Genomic DNA, 21,764 nt, shown 5'->3' on the forward strand with positions numbered 1-21,764 from the left:
GATAGGTCTAACAAAGCCCAGGAATGACCTTGAACTCCTGACTCTTCCTTCCCTTGCTGGGATTCTAGGTGCGCAGGGCTGACTTATGCATATCTTGATTTAAATACTTTATTTTTTATTATTATCTATGTTTATGTGTATGGTGTTTTGCCTGCATGTATGTCTATGCGGTGTACATGGAGGCTAGAGAAGGGCATCAGATCCCTTGGGATTAGACAGTTATGAGCTGCCATGTAGGTACTGGGAACAGAACTCAGGTCCTTTGGAAGAGCAGCTGCTCTTAATCACTGAACTACACCTCCAGCCCTAAATATTTTATTTTTAAAGACTGTTTTGGGGGATGGAGGAATGGCTTGGTAGTTGAGAATGCTTTTAGAGGACCTGAGCTCAATTCCTAGCCCTCCTGGGCAGCTCATAACTGCCAGTAACTGGCCTCCGAGGCACCTGTGCATTACGTTTAACACAGACATATATACATAAATGCAAATAAAGCCCTTTTAAAATTAAAACTTTATTTATAGGGTTGGGGATTTAGCTCAGTGGTAGAGCGCTTGCCTAGCAAGCGCAAGGCCCTGGGTTCAGTCCCCAGCTCCGAAAAAAAAGAAAAAAAACTTTATTTATTTATTTTTAAAAGATTTATTTATTTATTTTATGTCTGAGTACACTGTTGCTCTCTTCAGACACACCAGAAGAGGTCATCGGATCCCATTACAGATGATTGTGAGCCACCATGTGGTTGCTGAGAATTGAACTCAGGACCTCTGGGAGAGCAGTCAGTGCTCTTAGCCACTGAGCCATCTCTCCAGTCCCAACTTTATTTATTTTTATGTGGCATATTGCTTGTATACATATGCCTCTGAAGCTGGAGTTATACACAGTTGTGAGCTGCCATGTGGGTGCTGGGAATCAAACCTGGGTCCTCAGGAAGAGCAGCCAGTGCTCACCTCTTCAGTCCAGAAAAATCTTTATAAAGAATATCAGAACTGCTGTTTTTCTAATTTGTATTTGTGTGTGTGTATGTGGTGTGTATATATATGTGTGTGTGTATGTGTGTGTGTATGTGTGTATATATATGTGTGTGTGTATGTGTGTGTGTATGTGTGTATATATATGTGTGTGTATGTGTATGTGTATGTATGTGGTGTGTATATGTGTGTAGTGTGTGTGTCTGGTCCTGTGTGTCTCTGAGTGTATGTGTTTGTATATTTGTATGTGTGTATGTGTATGTCTCTGTGTGTGGTGTGTATATGTATGCGTATTGTGTATGTCTGTATGTGTGTGTGTCTGTGTGTGTATATATGCATGTGTGCATATGTGTATGTATGTGGTAGTGTGTCTGTGTGTGTGGTGTGTGTGTGTATGTGGTAGTGTGTCTCTCTGTGTGTCTCTGTGTGTGTGTGTTTGTGTATTTGTATGTGTATGTACGAGTGGTGTGTGTGTCTGTATTTGTGTCTGTGTGTGTATGTGGTAGGGTGTCTCTGTGTGAGTAAGGGTAGTATGTGTGTGTGGTGTGTGTGGTGTGTGTGTGGTGTGTATGTGTGTGTATATGTGTGCATATGTGTGTGTATATGGTAGTGTGTCTGTGCGTGGTGTGTGTATATGTGTGTGTATGCGTGTGTATGTGGTAGTATGCCTGTGTGTATGTATGTGGTATGTGTGTATATATGTGTGTGTGTGTGGTAGTGTGTGTAGGAGTTATTTCTTTGAGATACACAATCTCTCGATGAACCCAGGGTTTGTGATTTTTCCCCTAGGCTGGCAGCCAGGAAGCCCCAACATTGTTGTCTCTGCCGGCCCAGGCCTGACCTTACAGTGGTCAGGACAGGATGCAGGCTTGTTCTGAGGTGTTAGCTTCTGCACTCCGGACCTCGAGCTTACAAGAGTGCTCATAATCACTGAGCCTCTCTCCGCCTCAGATATTTCTCTTTCTTTGCACTTGGTCTGTAGATCCCCATCTCCTCTCAAACTGTTTTCAAGCCTTCTCTTTTTCTTTCACATCCCTAAAGCCAAGAAAGAAACAGGCGACAGCCGAGTAAAGGTTTCCATCCTGGTTTCTAAGTGTTTTGTTCACTGGCACTAGTTACACTGGAGAAGGAGCAGATTCAGTTGGATAGGTCCAGGCAGGGAAGGGAAAGAGTAGGTCGAAGGAAGTTCACTGGATCATCAGTTACCTTAAATTCTGCGGGGCTTCTCTTGCACCCGAGGACAAGAAGCCCAGAGGGTGACCCCATTTTTCTCTCCAAGGTTTTTACTGGGCGTCAGACGGGACAGTTCCGGAAGCTATAAAGAAATCCTAACAGCTTGAGTTGCCGCCTCCTCAAATATTAACAACAACAACTCAACAGTAAAATTCATTACACCCATCCCCCTCCTCCTACAAGCACGGATCCAGAGACAGAAGTAGTTAGAGCCGTCCTTCATGGTCCAGCTCGGTCTTCCTTATCCAAGCCTGGGTTTCCCAAGGAAATTGTCTACCCCATATTTGAAAGTGGGCACCAGCAGCCAAGAGTCCCTCCACTTTCTCGTCAGGGCCAAGTAGGTGAAGATTTAAAGCAAAATGAGACAAAGGCTACAGGTGGCGGTGCCAGATGACTGGTCTGCCTGGGTACCCGATGAAATCAAGGATTGAGGCGGGGGGAGGGGTGTGGTTATGAGCCAACCTGGAGCAGCTGGTGGAATTAAAAAAAAAAAAAAAAAAAAAAAAGGAGGAGGAGGAACGGATTTGGGGCATGCTTGGTTCCTAGAGGAGGTGCCCCTGAGGAGGATCAATCGGACAGGAGGAGGCCCAGGGGCGGGACAGAGATGACTCTTGGCTAAGATTGGATAACTTCTGAGGGCGGGAGCTGGCCTTGCACCGCCTGGTTCCCCAGTTTAGTAATTGGGGATATATACGGTCACTGCAGTGCGAGCGGGCTGGTTAGCAGCGCACGTGCCAGGCTCCGGGGCCCTTCTGCTTACACACACGTTCTTTTTGCCCAGGGTTTCTTCATCCCTGAGACCCACTCCATCTTCTACTCCCTTGGCTCTCGCCCAGCCCTTACCCCAAGCTCTGAACCTCGTCGTCTGCAAAATCGAAATGGACACATCCATGAATTTCTCACGTGGGTTAAAAACGGAGCTGATCCAACCCTATGACTTCGAGATGTCGCAGGACTTAAGGCCCTTTTTGGAGGAGTACTGGTGAGACCCGGTGATGGGGAAGGACCAACTGCTTTGAGGGAAATGGAGACAGGGAGTGGATGCCTGTAACACTGCCTGGGGACTGGCTCCCAACCCCCGTCCGCCCCGCCCCCTCTTTTAAGATACCTCTCTGAGAGTTTAGCGCTAGAAGAAAAGTTGCAGAAGTGAGAAATTGGGGATACAGATGTGGGAGGAGACAAAAGAAAAGGAAAAAAAAAATGAGAACTATAGCTGAGGATTGACCTGAATGAAGCGTTGTTCGGTGACTCTCGGGGGTTGGGGTGGGGGTAGGCAGAGGCAGAGGCAGCGAGACAGAGACAGAGAGTGAGAGGGAGAAAGAGAGACAGACAGACAGACAGACACACACACACACACACACAGAGAGAGAGAGAGAGAGAGAGAGAGAGAGAGAGAGAGAGAGAGAGCGCCTGTGTCAGCACCTAGGATTAGCCTGTCCCACACAATTATCATGTTCCCCAAATGTCCCATCTTCTCTGATGTAAAGGTGACACAAAGTTGGAAACCCTGTCAAAGCTTTCCTGAGGCTTTCTGTCTTAGTGCTAAAGCATCCCAGCCGTGTTTTGTGGGGTGACTTTATTGTTCAATCATCTTGCAGTAAGCTGAACAGATGTTGCTACACTCTTCTTACAGCACAGCTCTGGACAGAGTAGTTCTTGGCACTGTCATCTTCATTGAGAAAGTCATAATCACAGAAATCTCGAATGTGCCCTGTGCTAGGTACTTTATGTCCGCGAATACTGCTAAAGTACCTTCCGTGCCCCTGCTCCCCTGTAATAAGGAGACCGAAATGTCACACTGCTGGAACTCTAGTCTAGAGTTGCCCCTTGGGGGAGATGTGTGGGCATTCTTCTAAGCAGTGCCCACTGTGAATCCATCTGCTTTCTGCCCTCCAGGGTAAGCTCGTTTTTCATAGTTCTTGTCTATCTGTTGCTCATCATTTTCGGTCAAAACTACATGAAAACGCGGAAGGGCTTCAGCTTGCAGAGGCCTCTCATCCTCTGGTCCTTCTGCCTGGCAATATTCAGGTAAGGTAGTCCTCCACCCCATGCTCTGCCTGTTCTTTAGTCCTTATGTCTCCATTTTATCCCGAGAGTTTCTAAAATACTTAGCTGCAATGGCTTCTATCTCACAGTACCTTGTTATTCTCCTTTCTTGGGATCAAGTTTATGGTCTCTATTCTGTTCTATCCCCCTTTAAAATGTTTACTTCTAAAAAGATAGTTTCTCACTCTGTATCCCAGACTGCTCTAATAGCCACTGTGTAACCCAGGCTAGCCTCAAACACCACAACCTTCCTGTCTCAGTCTCCTAAGTTCTGAGAATACAGATGCTAGGCTCTACCCCATTCGTCTTGTGCTCATGAAATCTACATGGTCAACGAAACTCTCTAGCCTTAAATATCTCAGTTCCCAAATTGCTCTTTCAAAGCAATCAAGAGCACCAACATCTCTAGCCTCTCTCCTATCATGTTCTTCTATAGCTTGCAACTCTCCTCTTTTGACTCAGATCCCACTTTACTTTCATCCTTCTCCCTGTATCGATTGGCTTTTTCTTTTCTTTCTTTCTTTTTTTTGTTCTTTTCTTTCCAGAGCTGGGGACCGAACCCAGGGCCTTGCGCTTCCTAGGCAAATGCTCTACCACTGAGCTAAATCCCCAATCCCGATTGGCTTTTTCTTAACCCATATCTTGTGGCAAATATCACCAGATTGGCCCCAGGATCTCAAAAGCTGTAGCCACTCCTCTGGGAAGGCTGAGGAGGTGACAGAGAGTTGGTTCAGATGGGGATGCGGTCTGGTCAGGTTCACGCCTGGCATTCTCTTATACCTTTATATATCTGTGCACCGTCTCACTTCAGTATCCTGGGTACACTGAGGATGTGGAAGTTTATGGGAACCGTGCTGTTTACAATGGGCCTCAAGCAAACTGTGTGCTTTACCGACTACACTAATGATGCCATAGTGAAATTCTGGTCCTGGGTCTTTCTTCTCAGCAAGGTGGTTGAACTCGGTGAGTGCAGAGGCTTTGTCTCTGGTGCCCCGTGACTTGCATTCCCCAGAGCTTTCCCTTACCCATCACATGGAGAGTCCCTTCCCTACTCCTGGGTCTTAGTGAGATGTTTCTCCCCCTTCCCCACACTGAGATTCCCTGATGTGTTCACACACCCCGGGCTGTGGGTGGTCCCAGCACTGGTGGTGTGCTAGCTATGACCCCCTCATCTCTCAGGAGACACGGCCTTCATCATCCTACGTAAGCGTCCACTCATCTTTGTTCACTGGTACCACCACAGCACAGTGCTACTGTTTACGAGCTTTGGATACAAGAACAAAGTGCCTTCCGGTGGCTGGTTCATGACCATGAACTTGGGCGTACATTCCGTCATGTACACCTACTACACTATGAAGGCGGCCAAAGTGAAGCATCCCAACATCCTTCCCATGGTCATCACTAGCCTGCAGATCCTGCAGATGGTTTTGGGCACCATCTTTGGCATACTGAATTACATCTGGAGGCAGGAGAGAGGATGCTACACGACATCGGAACACTTCTTCTGGTCCTTCGTGCTTTATGGGACCTATTTCATCCTATTCGCTCAATTCTTCCACCGAGCCTACCTCAGGCCCAAGCGCAAAGCTGAGTCCAAGAGCCAATGAGAGTTGGAAGGAAAGATGGGGCCTCAGCCTTTCCTTCATGGCACTAAGGGTTAGGGGTGGGAGAATGATTAGGTTACCTTCCCTATATGGTTTCCCCCATGGGATATGTATCCTCAAAGTTGCAGGAAGCTATGACAACCAAGAATATGTCACCCTTGGGATAGGGGTGTGGTCTGGTACTTTGATGTTTCTGTTTATCACGTGAAGAAAAACCAAACCCTAGGAAGGCGATAGGACTGAGGTCTTTAAAATCGAGTTATTTATATTTATGTTTAGAAATCTTTCTCTTCTTGCTCTATTTTTTAAATTAAAGAGTCAACGTGATTCTGAGGATTCGTGGACTTCAAGGGGAAAGTGAACTCTGTGGTAAGAGGAGGCTGCTCACAGGGAGTGATCTGTCGGTGGGGAGCCTGAAGGTGTGTGGAGGGATAGAGGCACACACAAACAATAAGAATCCTAAGCCTTGTAGGCGCTTAATAAATGTCTGTCACAGACTAGAAGTTTATTGCTGTTAGAGACCCATGCCTCTGAGAAGAACAGTGAGAAACAAGTCCTAAAGTCATAGGCTAAACTGCAAAAACAGATCCCTGCAAGGAAGCGCTGGAGACCAGGCCTACCAGCTGTCCTCCCTGAGACCACCAGGTGGCGTCGCAGCACCAGCAGAGGACGATCGCTGTCAACTAGCTGGTCACGCCAAGCTTCGTAAATTCTTTACTCCAAGGAGACCCTGCTTCCCCATCCTGGAGAAAAGGAGTGAGACGGAAGCCTTAGAAGCCTGGACGCTCACTCCGTTCCCGTACATCCAGCTGTCCTTTTGGACAATGGGAAGGATGGGGGGAAGGAGGGCTCAACCGCAAGTCTGAATCATCAGGCCTTTGACAGTCCGCGCACGTTTATTTCATTGATCTTTGAAAACGGGATAGGGGGAGTCTGGAGAAGGCGGGGTGAGCCAAGGGTGAATTGGCCCCGGGGGAGCTGGTCCCTGTTCCTGGCCTTAGTCCCAGGGCCGCGGTCTCCGTATAGGGGTCAGACCACCCCTCAGGGGCTGTGAGGGAAAAGGCCCTCTTCGGAGCCGCCTCTTCCCGGGTGCTCTGGCACCCCTTTTCAGACCCTGGGACGAGGGCAAGCCAGTCTAGGCGACCCCTGTCCAGAGAGGCTGTGAATTACTGCCCCGCCCTCGGGGATGGATCCACAGACCTGCGGTTCACACTGGCCGTTCCACGGCGTACTGGCAGGGACTAAGGTTAGCGGCCGGCGGCGGCCCGGGCACGGCGGGGTAGCTGAAAGAGGCGTGCTGCTTGGCTTTGAGCCGCAGGCTAGCCAGGCTCGAGTTACACGGGTCCCGGTATACATAAGGGGAGGAGGCGGCTGCAGCGGCGGCTGCGGCGGCCGAGGCGTAAGGGCAGGACACTGCCCCGGAGGACACGGCGGCTGGAGCCAGCCCGGGGGGTGCCCCGCCCAGGCCCTGCAAGGCTCCGGGACCTGGGACGGTGCCCGGGGCAGCGGCCGCCGAGGGCACCATGGAGGCAGCGATGGAGCTGGGCGGTGAGAATACAGGTTGTGAAGCCAGAGGCCCCACGTTGACCGAGTTGAAGGCGAACGGGAAGGTCTTGGCGGCGAGCGGCGGGGCGAGCGCCTTGGGCGGCCAGTTGCCGTACGTGTAGCCCGGGTACACCTCCTCGTAGGGTGGCACCAGGCCCCCGAGCGGGGCTGCGAAGCCGCCCTTGCACAGCTCCGCCTGCTGGCTGCGCTCCCGCTTCCGCCACTTGGCGCGCCGGTTCTTGAACCACACCTGCGGGCGTCGGAGAAACGCTGTCAGGAGGCGGAGTGGCTGGGGAGTGGGTCACGCATAGTAGGATCGAGCCCGGGCGGGGAAGATCGGAGGTGCACGGTGGATGCAGGCTGGAAGTGGGGAGCGCACCGAGCCCGAGAAAAGAAGCTAGCGGCCGCAGGGTCTGGGGGAACCGGTCGGGATCAAAGAAAGATGAGGGGAAGGTGAGCCCTGGTCCCAGCCGAGGAATCGCGTGATAGGGGGTGGCAGGTAAGACAGCAGGAGGGTGGGGATCCTGGGACGGAAACTGGGCTCGACGTGGCACCGGTCCCGCAGGGTCACCAGCTACTTGGGGGTGGGGGTACGAGAGCGAGGTGCGTGCAGGTGAGGACTGCGGCTCAGGTGGGGGCCATACCCGCACGCGGGCCTCAGTGAGGTTGGTCCACACGGCGATCTCTTCGCGCGTGCTCATGTCGGGGTAGCGATTCCTCTGGAAGGTGGCCTCCAGCTCCTGCAGCTGCTGGCTGGTGAAGTGCGTGCGCTGCCGCCGCTGCTTCTTCTTCAGGGAGCCATCCTCAGGGGAGCCCCCCGGCAGTGAGGCCGAGGCCTTCTCCGAGTCTGGGGACCAGAATGAAGCAGGTTATAGGGCGGTAGGTCCTGTGTGGATTCTCTGGTTCAGGGACCTCAAGGAATTCCTCAGCCTCTGGCTGGCTTCCACTCAGGTTGTCACTCAAGATCCCACCCAGAATCAAGGATAAACTGTTTTCTCCTCCACCCCCACAAGGGGGCGCGCTCACCACTGTGCTCCTGCCCCTTGCAGCCATGTTCTGGAAGCGGAGGGTGTGGAGTGCCTGCATCTGACAATGACAGCGCAGGGCTTCGAGCCTCTGCCTCACCAAGCAGCCCAAACTCCATGGAGGGAGGGCTCTAGAGGAAAGAGAAGACACGTCAGGTTAATAGAGGCAAAAATCAGGGGGTTATGGATACCCTGACGTGATGCGTGCCCTGTGAGCTTGGTACTCAAGAGGCAGAAGCAGGAAGTTGGATCTTCGCCCTACAGTGTGAGCACCGGGTCAGCCAAGAACACACGGTGACTCCCTGTCTCAAACAAACAAAACAAAACAAAACAAAACAAAACAAAACAAAACAAAACAACCCATCGATTTATCAGGCCCCTAATAGGGTTTCTTCACAACATTCTTGCCTCTTTTCTTATCCACTGACATAAAGCTATCCGGAATGGGGTATTATAAAATAGAATGTGGCAGGGCAGAAGAAATGGCTCAGCGGTTAAAGGCACTGGCTGCTCTCCCAGAAGGTACTACTTCAATTCCCAGTACCCTCATGACTGGCTTCTCACAATCATCTCAAAGTCCAGTTCCAGGGGATCCAAAGCCTTCTTCTGGCCTCCCCAGGGACTAGGCACTCTGGTGAGCAAACATATATGCAGGGAAGACACCCATACACTAGAAAAAAAAAAGACTTGAGAAAGAGAAGCCAAATGAGAAAGGGGTTTTATGCACACATATGTACCATAGGCTCATTAACTGTTGGGCCTCTGTCTAGTGCCACAGTGGCTCCATTTTGTTTGTTTGAGGCAGGATCTCATGTAGCTCAGGTTAGACTTAATTTATGACCTTCCTTCCTGTCTCTACCTTTGAATGCTGAAATTATAGGCCTGGGTTACCATGCCTAAGTTTTAGTCCTATCTATGTATCTATGTATCTATGTATCCATGTATCCATGTATCCATGTATCTATGTATCTATGTATCTATGTATCTATGTATGTATCTATCTGGCTTTTCTAGACAGTGTTTCTTTGTGTAGCACTGGCTGTCCTGGAACTCACTCTCTATACCAAGATGGACTCCAACTTAGAGATCTCCCTGCCTCTGTCCACAAGTGCTGGCATTAAAGGCATGTGCTGCCACCGCCACTATCCCAGCTTTAAAGGTTTTTTCTTTTTTTCTTTTTCAGTTTTCTTTTTCAAAAATACAATGTTTGTTTAGAGCCAGGTGTAACAATGTAGATCTGTAATTCTAGTAGACTTGGAAGGTAGACCTGGAGTTTAAGGCCAACCTTAGCTACGTGAGACCCTGCCTCAAAATACGAGCAGTGATTCAGCCAGTAAAGTACTTGCCATACAAGCCTAAGGACTTGATTTTATTTATTTTAGCATCCACAGTGCACCACCCTGTAACCCCAGCACTGGGGAGATAGAAACAGGAGGATACCTGGCCAGCCAGTCAAGCCGAATTGGCCAGCTCCAAATTCAACAAGAAATTCTGCCTCAAAAAAAACCACAAAACCAAAACCAAAATAAAACAAAAACCCCAAGGGGCAGAACGATTGAGGAAGATTCCAGATGCTAACCCCTGGCCTCCATACATTTGTGCATGTGTACCGTCACACACACAAACTTACACACATATACCCTAAGAATATTTGTTTAGATTTCCAGTAGAGCATCTCTAATCCAAAGCTCTTGCAGGCCGGAGAGATGCCTCAGCACTGACTGCTCTTCCAGATGTCTTGAGTTCAATTCCCAGTATCCACATGATGGCCCATAACCATCTATAACTGTAGTCCTGTGGGGCCTGACACCCTCTTTTGGTGTGCCTGCATGCAGATAAAATACCCATGTACATAAACAAAATAACCCTGAAACTGGATGTACCCCTACCTCAGCTTTTGGTTTTCAGAGGATTTCAGACTTCAGACATCGAGGTTAGGGATGACCAGCCTGGCCCACCCATTTCATAGGTGGAACCTGAGACCCAAAGCAGCTGAGCTAAGCCACCTGTGTAATTAGGGCCTGAACTAAACCTGTGGGCTCCTTGGAACCTTCTGTAGAAGTCCTATCAGGGATTATACTAGAACTTCAGCTTGGATCGCCTTAGGTCTGCTTCAGCAGTAGGACAACTCTGCTTGTTTGGGTTATTTATACTTTCTTAATAAATGGTTTGTTTAATAAGCAGTCCCTATCAAAATCAAGTTGGAGAGATGGCTCCATCTAGCTAGCCACCCATCCATTCATCTATCTATCTATCTATCTATCTATCTATCTATCTATCTATCTATCTATCTATTATCTATCTATAATTTATTGTCTATCTACTATCTATCATTGATTATCTATCTATCTATCTATCTATCTATCTATCTATCTATCTATCTATCAATCATCTATCTATCGATCTTTCTATCTACTTTAAACCATGGAGATGGCCCCATGGTTTAAAGTAGTATTTGCTCTTGCAGAGGACGTAGGTTAAACTTCCAGGATCTGTATGGTAGCTTGTAACCCTCATCATCAGTACCTCCAGTTCCAGGGGAGCCTGTACCCTTATCTTGTCTCCATGAAGGTAAAACAGCCACACAAATAAATTTTTAAAAATCTGAAAAAATAAGAAAGAAGGAAAGAAAGAAAGAGAGAAAGAAAGAAAGAAAGAAAGAAAGAAAGAAAGAAAGAAAAGAAAACCACAAGGCACATAGGCTCCTTCTGCTCCTTTGCTTGTCCAAAATGTGTGTGTCTCACCTACTACCAGTCATCTCTCCACCTCATACCTGGTCCCTCGCACAATTCCAGGCAGATGTATGGATTTCTTTACATATGTTCTGCCAACACACACACACACACACACACACACACACACACACACACACACCACTTCCTGCCAGTATTCCTATTTCAAACCTAGCCTGGTTTTCTCAAGGAGTCTGCCTGGGTCCTTCCCCTGGTTGGTCCCCTTTCTAGTTGACTTTCCCAAGACCTCCCATGGGAGGAAAGAAAAGGGACCATAATGGGACTCTTGATTCCAGGAGCCTCTTGGGCAGAAAACGGAAACTAGGGACAGATGGAGAGAGCTAGGTGGGGGGGTCTGTCTCCAACACCATCTCCCCATTATCAGGGACATAGTGCAGACTGGATGCGGTGACATTCGTATGGTGGATTAGCCCAGATGGAGGTGTGCATCTCTTGGCTGATCCCAATTTATTAAGAATGTTTCAGAAGGATGTGAGGCTGAACAACGCCTGTGTCTGTATGTGGCAATACCCTCTTCAACCAGCAAGGAGAGCACAGCCCCACTCTAGCCAAGTTGACAGTAGGACCAAGGTCGAACACAATTCTTGTTCTTTCCATTGGCAGACGGGTCTTGTTCTTGGACTCTTCCTGGGGTCAGAGAGGTAAGGCAGGAGGGAACCCAGTAAGGAAGGAGAGAAGCGGTGAAGGTATCTGTTCAGTTTACTTCCCTTTCCAGGTCTCAGGGCTGGAGCTTGTGAAATTGTCACAGTAGCTTGCAAGGCCATCTCCAAGGAACCGTGATAATTTCACCAGCGCTTATCCAAATTTTCTGGGAAGATGGGGGAGGAAGTTAGAGCTGGAAATTGAGGTGCTCTGCAGTCTACCCTTCCTTCAGACTCCAGATGACCTTGAAATTCAAACCATGCTCCTGAACTTTCCAGGAGCCACAGAAGCAATGCAGAACTGGGTGAAGGGGACAGCGAGGTTTGCCTGCAGGGAAAGCTGTCCCTCCTATTGCCATCCATCCTTCCAGTGTGTTCTGGCAACAGACCTTTAGTTTTCCAAGCTTCCCTTCCCCTGGCATTCCATACCTGTGGCTTGATTTCATCCTCTATTTCAGTAGAAGGAGGCCCCGGGAAGAGGATAGCAGTCGGAGCAAGAGACAGGCAGAGTTCAAGCTGTGCACTCTCAGAGACAGACGACACATGTGCAGACACACACAGGCCTCCACTTAGACACAGTGAGCACTTGGACTTGCAGCTAGAGGCACAAAAACACACACTCTCCCACACATGCGCTCCCACATCCAGGCAGACAGACACACGCGGTCATACAGTCTCCTCTGTCTCTCTCTGACAGGGACAGCTGCCTGGGCTGTTTTGGAGCTTGTCATTCCCCTCCCCCCTCCCTTCCCCTCCCTGGCCCCTCTGAACCTCGGCTCTCTCAGTCCCAGGAGTTCAGAACTCTGTGTGGGGGAGGAGGAGGCCAAGGGGAGAAGGGAATAATGTTCCTCACTTAGTGGCTCTTAGAGAGAGGCTGCTTGGCCCAATGAAGAGGAGGCAGGAGGAGGCCGGAGCTAGGGGATCAGGTGGGAAGGTGATCTGTTATGGGCCAAAGGAATAAGGTTTAGAGTCAAAAGATCTACTAGGTTCAGGATCTGATAACCCCCAACTTACTAGCTGTGTGTCCTTGGCTAGTTACTTTCTTTTGGGCCTAGTACATATTTCATCACTGAGAGTGAGATCATAATCCCTTCTCTGCCTGTCTTCATGCCGTCGGCTTCTTTCCTTTCTCCTTCAGATGGGGCACTCCTGTTGCCCAGGATGCCTTCAAGCGTCTGACCTTCCTGCCAGGTGTTGGGATTACAGATGTGTGCCCACGACTCTGCACTCATTACTAGATTATTTATTTATATTTATTTATAGAGATCAAGTTTCACGTAGCCCAGGATGGACTCACTTATACCTAAGGATGGCCTTGAACCTCTGGTCCTCCAGGCGTATCCTACCACCATAACCAGTTTATGTGGTGCTGGGGCTTAAACCCAGGACTTAATTCACTTTCGGCAAGCACTCTACAAACTGAGCTACATCCCTGACTCCAAAGTGTAGCTTGGGCTACCTCCTGTCTCTTGTTTTCCCTGTGCTTATCCTCTTTAGCATTTGCCTCCTGGCAAGCACCGCCACAATCGGCCAGTTTGGTTATAAGGTTCAAACACCATAGAGCTTATATAAAAATAAAGACCAGAATGTTTTTCTAGTTCCTTCTAGAAGCTGAGCACTGAATTAGCCACCGATATAGAATGGAAACTAAGAACTTATTGCTTGGCTGGCTCACCTCCCCAGTCTCTGTGTCTCAATTAAAAAAAAAGTCCTCATGGGTACTGCACTTCAGTGAGTGATGCGGTACACGGTCCTCAACTTAGAGCACACAGGATAACAGCAGAACGGGCTAAGGAGTGTAAGCGGGGAGCCACTTTGGGGATCAGACACTGTTGAAGGAAGTCTGGGGCCTTCTGACTCTTGACTGAGTTCCTAACTACAGGGTGAGGGGCTGGGAAGGGCTCTCTGTCAGAGAGAAATGTACACTGAGGCCGGGATATGAAGAGAAAGGGAGAGCATAGACCTCAGGCAGGCAGCCTCATGTCCGGGTGGGCTGGTCAGGCAAAGGCTGGGGGCGCCAAGTTGTTATCTGAGTTGGAGACAGACTGGCTGAGGATTAAGCTCCCCCAAACTGGGAGAGGTCAGGAAGCTGGGGAGTTGGGCCAGGGGCCAGGGACTTCATCTCACTCAGTGGATAGTTAGGGATAAGCAGTAGTGTGGAAGCTCCATGACTGGTTGATGCTGGCAGGGCCAAACATAGCCAGAAGATAACTGGCGCTGTATCTAGCTCCAAGAGGGTTTGTCTGGACACCCCTATTCTTTTTGCCATATCGTGCTGGGGATACAAGGTCCAAACACACTGTGGCTGCTAGCTCCGGCCTAGGGGACATAGAGGATCTCCAGGTATGTTTTGATTTCAAAGTACAAAAGGCTTATTATGGACAAGCAAGAACACAATATTCACAAGACATTAAGGCAAGGACCAACCAGGTCATAGGCCAGAGAGGTCACAGTGGGGAGGCTCACAAGGGATGAAAGCTCATGGTAAGAAAGCTCATGGAACCTGCTTATAGTCCAGAGGAGTGGATCAAGGCCACGGGGAGAAGACAAGACTAATTGAAACAACAATGCCTGAAGCAGGAGGAGCAAGCAGGGAAGCAGTGGGAGAAAAGCCTCATCTTGGAGGCAGTGGATGAGGAGGGAAAGCAGAGGAACCGAGGTTGTGATCTATGGCTCTGCTCAGCAAAAAAGTAAACGGGGAAACAGTGAGAGCCAAGGTCCAAAACAAGCATAGCGCCACCCCACAATCCTGAGGCAGAAGTGAAACCCTGGAACGGAACACACTTAACCTTCTTCTATCTGCTTGAGGTGCACAGCGCCCAGACTCTGGTTTGCTTAACTGCAGTGTGCAGTGGGGAACAGATGTGTCTTAATTCGATCACAGCTTCAGGATGAAACCTGGCACCTCAGGTGGAGGCAGGATTTGATGTATTCAAGTTATCAAAGGGGTGGATTGGGGGTCAGAGAGGCAATTACACGTGCTTCTCAGTGTCTATCCCTTGCTTCCTTCTTTGTTAAGGCATCTTATGTGTGCTGGGAGGGGTCCCCAGCGACTGTAATCCACTAACTTTAACTCGCTCACAGTCTAGGGAGGCAAACAGAATATAGGATAGAAAAAAAATGGAGTTCATGGGTCTTACGCTCAGGTTGTGGGAGATCAGATATGGGAGATCATATCAAATGTTGGGGCTCAGAGAATGCAGGTTCATCACTGATATGGGGGTTGAGGAGGAAGAAGGGGCAGGGTCTTCTAAATATCCCAGAACCGCTGGGAGTATTTAAAGGGCAATGTGGAGCCTCATTGGATCAGAGGCTTATTGTGGTCCAGGAAGAGTCCGGCAGGGAAAAGGGGCTTCCACTGAGGGTCTGTGATGAGAGACAAGTGCTGATTCAGATTTGGTGCAGTCGAGGCTAGATCGTTCTTGGCTTTTCTGTTGAAAAGAAAAATCTCCTACATTCAGGGTGTGGTGATGTATACCTATAATCCCAGCACTCAGGAGGCTGAGGCAGGAAGAGCAAGAGCTCAAATCCAGCTTGGTCTTGGGAGCTGTATAGGGAGCCCATGTATGAAAACAGAGGCAGATGTGAAATGGCAGCCACTAATACGAAATATCTTTGAGATCTCTAGCTTGATTTTATTTAATCTGCATGTTGACTTCTATGTACTGGGGACTGCACATGCTAGGCGAACACTCCACCACCACTAAGCTACCCGAGGCCCATCCCTAGCCTCACCTCCCAGCTTAATTTTAAGACTTCTAGTTGATATCGCATCCTATTTCATGAAGCGCATGCATATACACACCTAGCCCCAGTCTTAAGGTAGTCATATAAGGAAGCTAGGCTGGGCCAGCCCATTACTGTCCTAGTCTGGTACTGCCTTCCCAGGTCCCTGCCAAGAAGCACTCCTGCAATCCCAAGGACTAGTTTAAGGCTGTCAGCCGATGACATACAAAAGTAACATCTTGGGGCTGGGGATTTAGCTCAGTGCTAGAGCGCTTACCTAGGAAGCGCAAGGCCCTGGGTTCGGTCCCCAGCTCCGAAAAAAAAAGAACCAAAAAAAAAAAAAAAAAAAAGTAACATCTTTGTGACTTTTATCCCCAGTGGTAACTAGAATGGATCAGGCTGGGAAACAGATTTGTAAAGAAGGTTGAAGCCATGTCTGGCAGCACTAGGGGGCCCGAGGCCAGAAGTTTCCAGTTCCAGGCCAGCATGGGCTACATAAGGAGACCCTGTTATGAGCAATCAAAAAGTTAAAGATGGTCTTGAGGCAGGAGGACGGGGAGAGTCTCGTACATCACTTGCGTCTCTTTCCATCGCTCTTTTCCCTGTCCTCCCTGTTATGCTTACAGGTAACTCTCAATTACCGCACACACCATAGGTTCTCTAAAGCTCAGGTTCTAATACATCCTCTAGGTTAGCTCCTGCCCACCTCTCCCATACTCTAGCAAGCATCAGTTAAAAATGGGGAAGGAAAGAGTCGACCCGTTCTCATGCCTTGCTCACTACAGTTCAGCTTCAGCCTTTGCACCCTGCCCTCCCTTCCTGGTCCTAGATCCTAGGCTCTCAGTGACATTCTTGAGCAGCGGACAGGCAGAGTTCAGACCAGGTTATTTGGTAGAGGTTATGATAGGGGAACTCCTTGTGTTCTCAGAGAGGGACAGGGGTGATGGCTGACACTGGAGCTTCAGGGAAGATGTTCCTCCTCTCCTTAAGAGTCTGGCTGTTGCTAAATCAAGGGTATGATCAGGCTACTCTAAGGCAAAAGCCCCCACCTTCCAAAGAAAGATTTTCTGGTCACAGGGACTGCAGTTTTGGCAGGATAATAGCGAGGCTTCTTCCAGTGTGCCTCCGTTTACAAAGAGCTTTCCTTCTATATGTGATTGATATGTTTCATTTAACCCACGGGCCCCGAAGTGGCAGGGATGTCCATCCCTACTTATCTGCAAGAAGGCAGGAAATATCCTAGGTTGCATAGAACCAAGAGGTTTGAACTGAGTTCTGCTCTTTTTCTGGTCTTACACTCCACACTGCAGCCATTTGTGACTGACATGCACGGATGCCTGAAGCCCTCTAAGATCCAGTTAGACTTCCTGCCTCTATTGCTTCTCTGAAAAACGAGCTCTGGAAGTTAGCTGTCCACAGTACCCAAGCACAGCTTCCTATATCCTAACCTTGCAAGCCTCCAGTTTTAAAAGCCGCCCACTCCCAACCCCATCTCCAGTTTCAGGATTTCAGCACGCAAAGTCTTCTGCTCATTTAGGTCTTTTTGTGTTGTAGATTTTCATCTGTCACACCTAAACTTTCCATTACTCTCTCCCAGAAGCCCCCTGGCTCCCCACATCAACTATTCTCTCTCTGTCTGTCTGTTGTCTGTCTGTCTGTCTGTCTGTCTGTCTGTCTCTGTCCCCCCTTCTCTAGAACCCAGGACCTTGGGAATGCTGTGCAAATACTCTCTCACTAAGCTATATTCCCAGTTCCACTCTCTGACTTCTCTAGGCCTATAACATCCTCCTTAAGAGCTAGTGATCAGTTACACACTCAGCTACACTGTTTCATTCAGGAGCTGGCGGTTCTCTTTTTAATCATCTTTGTTATGATGTTATCATTCACTTTTCTGTATTTATCTATCTTATTTATTGTCTCTTTGGTGAAAGCAGAACTTCTGAGTTTTCTAAGAACCAACTGTAATGCCTTCTCTCTTTCTTCCCTGACATGGACTCCTTCATTTCTTGGATAGTTTCCGTGATTTTTTTTTTTTTCTGGTAGCAATGGGAACATCAGCTCTGAGATGTATAGGATAATGTGATGGGAGCAGCTGAGGCATGGGTTTCTATTTATCAAGGACAGAGAGGGACAAATAAAAGATGAGGAGCAAGGTCTTAGCCAGTACCTAAGAAAACTTTAGAACTGAGGACTGGATGTAAGAAATATGAATTATGGGGTTGGGGATTTAGCTCAGTGGTAGAGTGCTTGCCTAGCAAATGCAAGGCCCTGGGTTCGATCCCCAGCTCCGAAAAAAAATACGAATTATATTTTACTCTTGGGTGGAGGATGAGAAAAGCAGCAACCCCCCCCCCCCCTTTAAAAGACAGCTCATTGTTAAACAGTTCCTTGCATTTATCCTCCCGAAAACTCCTGGGCTGAGTTGTCCTGTTTATGAGTCTAGGTGCAGAGTTCCCTCTTCTCTGTCCTCTTCTGCTTAACTGGGCTCTAGTTAGAGTTGTCGGTCAGGGAGGGTGGTCATTGTATTAGTCCAAAGGAGTCAGAGCCCTCCCTCAGCCAGAAAGAAAGCAAACGGGCAACTGAGACATTCTTCCTGGCCAGGCTGGGAGGATGATAAAGGCACCATGCGGGACCACAGGGTCGGAATTTCAGCTGCCCCTTTCCCTCTTCCCCTGGTCACAAGACCACAGGCTTTGCTTTAGGAAAGGGTTACAGTTTTCTTGTCTGGAAGGTTCTTGCTGGTCAAGGAGCCTTGAGTGAGTTAACAACCAGACTAGGAATTTGAGGGTATCTGCTCTGTACTGAAACTAGGATTGGAAGGAAAGAAAGAAGGCCTAACAGTTGACTCCGAGTTTGTGAGGGAACTGAGCCCTTCAGAGGCTTGTGGGTGGCCTGCTGCTGCTGTACCCTGTAGCTTAGTCTTCCCTTTGTAGGTCTTAAGTCTTTCCTCAGTTTGGATTATGCAGGTCTACTGATGCCTTGATCTATTTGAGCTGAAGCGGGATTGTCTCCCAGAGGCACCCTGCCCCAAGGCCAGGCTGCATCCTTTACTCTCCCAGCGCCCTCCAGGCCCAGCAGGCAGGAGAGGCAGAGTCAAGTTTGAAAACTAGGAGCTGGGATTTCAGGGGACCCACCGAGCCGACCCCATTGTACATAATGCAGCTGAGCAGGCGCTGCTGGATAGGTGGACATGCCAGTCGGCCAGGGACATTCCGTCCACTACTGGACCCATCGTCTGCTCCGGACAGACCCACTTTGGGATCCCAAACATTCTATCGGCTTCAAGCCCCACGTGCCGCTGACATTCTGTCCGATTCTGAGGTGGCTCCAGATCAGGACCTTTCCAGATCCAGACGCCCCACGACAGACCTGCCAGTCGTGTCGCGTTGGGCTGGCAGCTTGGGCCCTGTAACTCGCAGCGGCCATCTGACCCAGTAGCGACTCTCGCAACACGGCTCCTATTCCAACTGCGGAGCAGCTGGGAAGAAAAGCATGAGCTACTATGCGCACCCCTACTTCCAGCCGCTGGAGTCTGTCTAAGCCTGGGTCAAGTGGCGTTGGGAGCCGCCTGTTGCCCTTACACCGGGCGACCGCTGCCCTCTGCTCAGCTAGCCACAGTCTCTACTGCCCCTATCACCTTCTGGTCCTTGCCGCTTGCTCCTAGAATCCAAGGTGCTTTTCGTGCAGTTCTTCGGCTTCTCTACGGGTCCCCTAAATCTCTTCTTCTCGGTCCCCCAGGTCTGTACTCGGAGTTTCCCTTCTCCCTTGTCCCAGCCCCGGGGCTGCTGTATGCCTTTGCTCTCTTGACCAGTTCCCCAAGCACCAGACTTCAACCGCCCCAGGTTCCCTTTTAGGAGTCCCAGGACCAGCCTTGGCCCCTCGGCCCCCTGAGCCCTTGACCCACGCATGGTCAAGTACTCACAGTGTGTCCCGCAGCAGGCAGACTCCCGGTGGTGGCTGTGGCGGCGGCGTTCTGGAGCGCAGGCAGGGGCCAGGGGCCAGGCACCCTGCAGGGTGGGGGCCGCCCCCCTGCTCGGGGCGGCGGCTCGGCTGGGCTCTCCCAGGCTAGCGGAGAAGAGAATGAGCCTCACCGTGCAGTGCCACCCCCCGCCGGCGCCCATTCACTTTATGGCAGCCCAGGGCGCCCCCAGCCCGCAGCGGCGTGCCGCGCGCCCTAGTCCCTGCCCCTTTCCAGCTGCGCCGCCCTGGCTCCTCCCTTTCCAGCTGTGAACCTCCAGGCCCCGCCTTAGTGGGGAGGGGTCCTGCCGGCGGGCAGCCAAGAACTCCGCCCTATGGCCAATCAGAAGCTTTCGCTATCAACTTAGCAACGCCCCCTCCCCACGTGGCCCGGACTGCGCTCCAGCTGGGACGCTCCGGTTCGGCAAAGCCAGCAAAAGTACGGTGGTCGGTGTCGCGGCCAGAGTCCAGCCGGATTTGTGGCGAATTGAGGTCTTGGGCTCTCCCCGGAGCGATCTTAAGCAGTGCCGGGGGAGAGGGCTGTAGGAGCGCCAGGCGGGACAGCGAACCCGGCCGCTGGGTCTCAGCGCTTACCCTTTGCTGCTGCTGGTTTCGCTGATTTTCTCCACTTGTCGCTGTCTGTCTTTCCACTCTTTTGTCTCCATTCCAGTCCTCGTGCGCCTTCCTACTATCTTCTGACCGCCGCTTTGCTCCCTACGCTGCCACCTCGAAAGGCTTTCTCCTTTAAAGACCATCCCTCCTTTCCATCACACCTTTCTCTTCTCAGCTATCTCTATTTTTTCCCCTCCCCTAAAGAAGATAACTTGGAGAAAGCAGTATTTGAAAGGAGAGAAGTCAAAGTGGTGTACAGCACCTTCTCTCACTCAGTGACCTTGGACAAGAAACAACGATGCCGCCCCTGGCTAAAATAAAAGAAAGCTTCCAGTGGCTGGCTGGCCTTGTGCTCTTCAAAGGTGTGAGCACTTGGCCTCTCACTCAGCCCTATCAATTTACCTGGACTGTGCTTTTCCAGCCTCAGCAATTCTGTTTCTCACAACACCAAATTCAGCCCTGTGGGTAAGGGGTAGCCTTGGGGTTTTTGGATTAGGTATTTGCAAGGGACAGGACAGATGTCCAAGGGGTATGATAGGTTACTTGGTGCCGCTGAGAGTCCTAAGCCACGTGCACAGTATGCTCCTAAGATGAATCTAGGTATAAATGTTTAAAATATGTTAGTTCTCTTTACTGCCTTCAGGAGAAAGGTCAAGTTTCCTAATGTGCCATATTAGACCTTCAGGACTTCCCACCCCCCTTTCAATAGAGTCTTTCTCTGTAGATTTCAGGTTTTGGCTGAAATGTTCAACTATTATCCCACCTCTGCCCATACTGAGTGCAGTGTTTACAGATAAGCTCTGATTTGACTTCATCTTCTTGTCCTGAACACCTCTAGTCTTTCCCGACAATAACCATTTGTTATACTGCTGATACTAATTTCTGAGTTCCCCTTAGGTCCTGTGTTATCTGAGAAGCCTTGCCTGAACTTCCAGGCTTGTCAGAGGTGTAGTTTCTTGCTCCCGTGACCCCTAATATATTTGATATCACTCCATCCTCCATATTTAAGGGGTCAAGTGATGTGTTGACTTCTATAAAATAAAATTTAGGAGAACAAGAACCATTTCTTCTTTCTTTTTTTAAAAATATTATTTATTTGATGTATATGATTACACTGTAGCTGTCTTCAGACACACCGGAAGAGGACATCAGATCCCATTACAGATGGTTGTGAGCCACCATGTGGTTGCTGGGATTTGAACTCAGGACCTCCATAAGAGCAGTCAGTGCTCTTAACCACTAAGCCATCTCACCAGCCCCTCTTCTTTCTTTTTCTATTCACGGTCAAGTAGAAACCCAATAAATGTTGTACTGAAATCTAGAAAGAAGGTGTTTTATCTGTTGAATTATATGTATTCCTGTGAGGGGCTGGGGATCGTCATATCTCGATTTATCTGTCTATCTATCTGTCCGTCCCTCTGTCTGTCTGTCTATCCCCATCTTTAATTGACAGTCACATACTTTTAAGATCTCTAACGTCTGGAGGCATACCTAGGAATGGAGGGGAGAGTAGGGAGTTTTAGTTTACTTACAGGGTTTTCCTATTTGCTTTCCAACCTGAGAGAAGTCCAAAAGGCCAAACTCTAGTTCTTAAATGAAGAGAAAAGCTGAGTCAGAGCTATCGTAGAATGAAATACCTTGGTGATGTATCATCTTC

The 21,764-nt window shown here is 49.4% G+C and overlaps 2 protein-coding genes across 3 annotated transcripts; one reads left to right on the forward strand and one right to left on the reverse strand.

Moving 5' to 3' along the window:
• The first annotated feature begins 2,906 nt into the window (after positions 1–2,906).
• Elovl3 (ELOVL fatty acid elongase 3) lies at positions 2,907–6,735 on the forward strand. Its single transcript, NM_001107602.1, has 4 exons — positions 2,907–3,180; positions 4,095–4,226; positions 5,056–5,207; positions 5,424–6,735. The coding sequence occupies exons 1-4, from the start codon at positions 3,077–3,079 to the stop codon at positions 5,849–5,851; spliced, it is 816 nt and encodes a 271-aa protein (NP_001101072.1). The 5' UTR covers positions 2,907–3,076; the 3' UTR covers positions 5,852–6,735.
• On the reverse strand, positions 6,726–19,501 carry Pitx3 (paired-like homeodomain 3). Of its 2 annotated transcripts, none has more exons than XM_006231478.4 (4): positions 12,242–12,438; positions 8,420–8,549; positions 8,038–8,240; positions 6,726–7,643 (listed from the first exon to the last, which is right to left on the reverse strand). In XM_006231478.4, the coding sequence occupies exons 2-4, from the start codon at positions 8,535–8,537 to the stop codon at positions 7,056–7,058; spliced, it is 909 nt and encodes a 302-aa protein (XP_006231540.1). In that variant the 5' UTR covers positions 8,538–8,549; positions 12,242–12,438; the 3' UTR covers positions 6,726–7,055. The 2 variants fall into 2 exon arrangements, with proteins under 2 accessions (XP_006231540.1, NP_062120.1); NM_019247.2 differs by lacking the exon at positions 12,242–12,438 and adding an exon at positions 19,461–19,501 and having other exon boundaries at positions 6,784–7,643.
• Between the last annotated feature and the right edge of the window lie 2,263 nt (positions 19,502–21,764).

The sequence above is a fragment of the Rattus norvegicus genome, chromosome 1 (assembly GCF_036323735.1).
Source record: "Rattus norvegicus strain BN/NHsdMcwi chromosome 1, GRCr8, whole genome shotgun sequence".
NCBI lineage: Eukaryota > Metazoa > Chordata > Mammalia > Rodentia > Muridae > Rattus > Rattus norvegicus.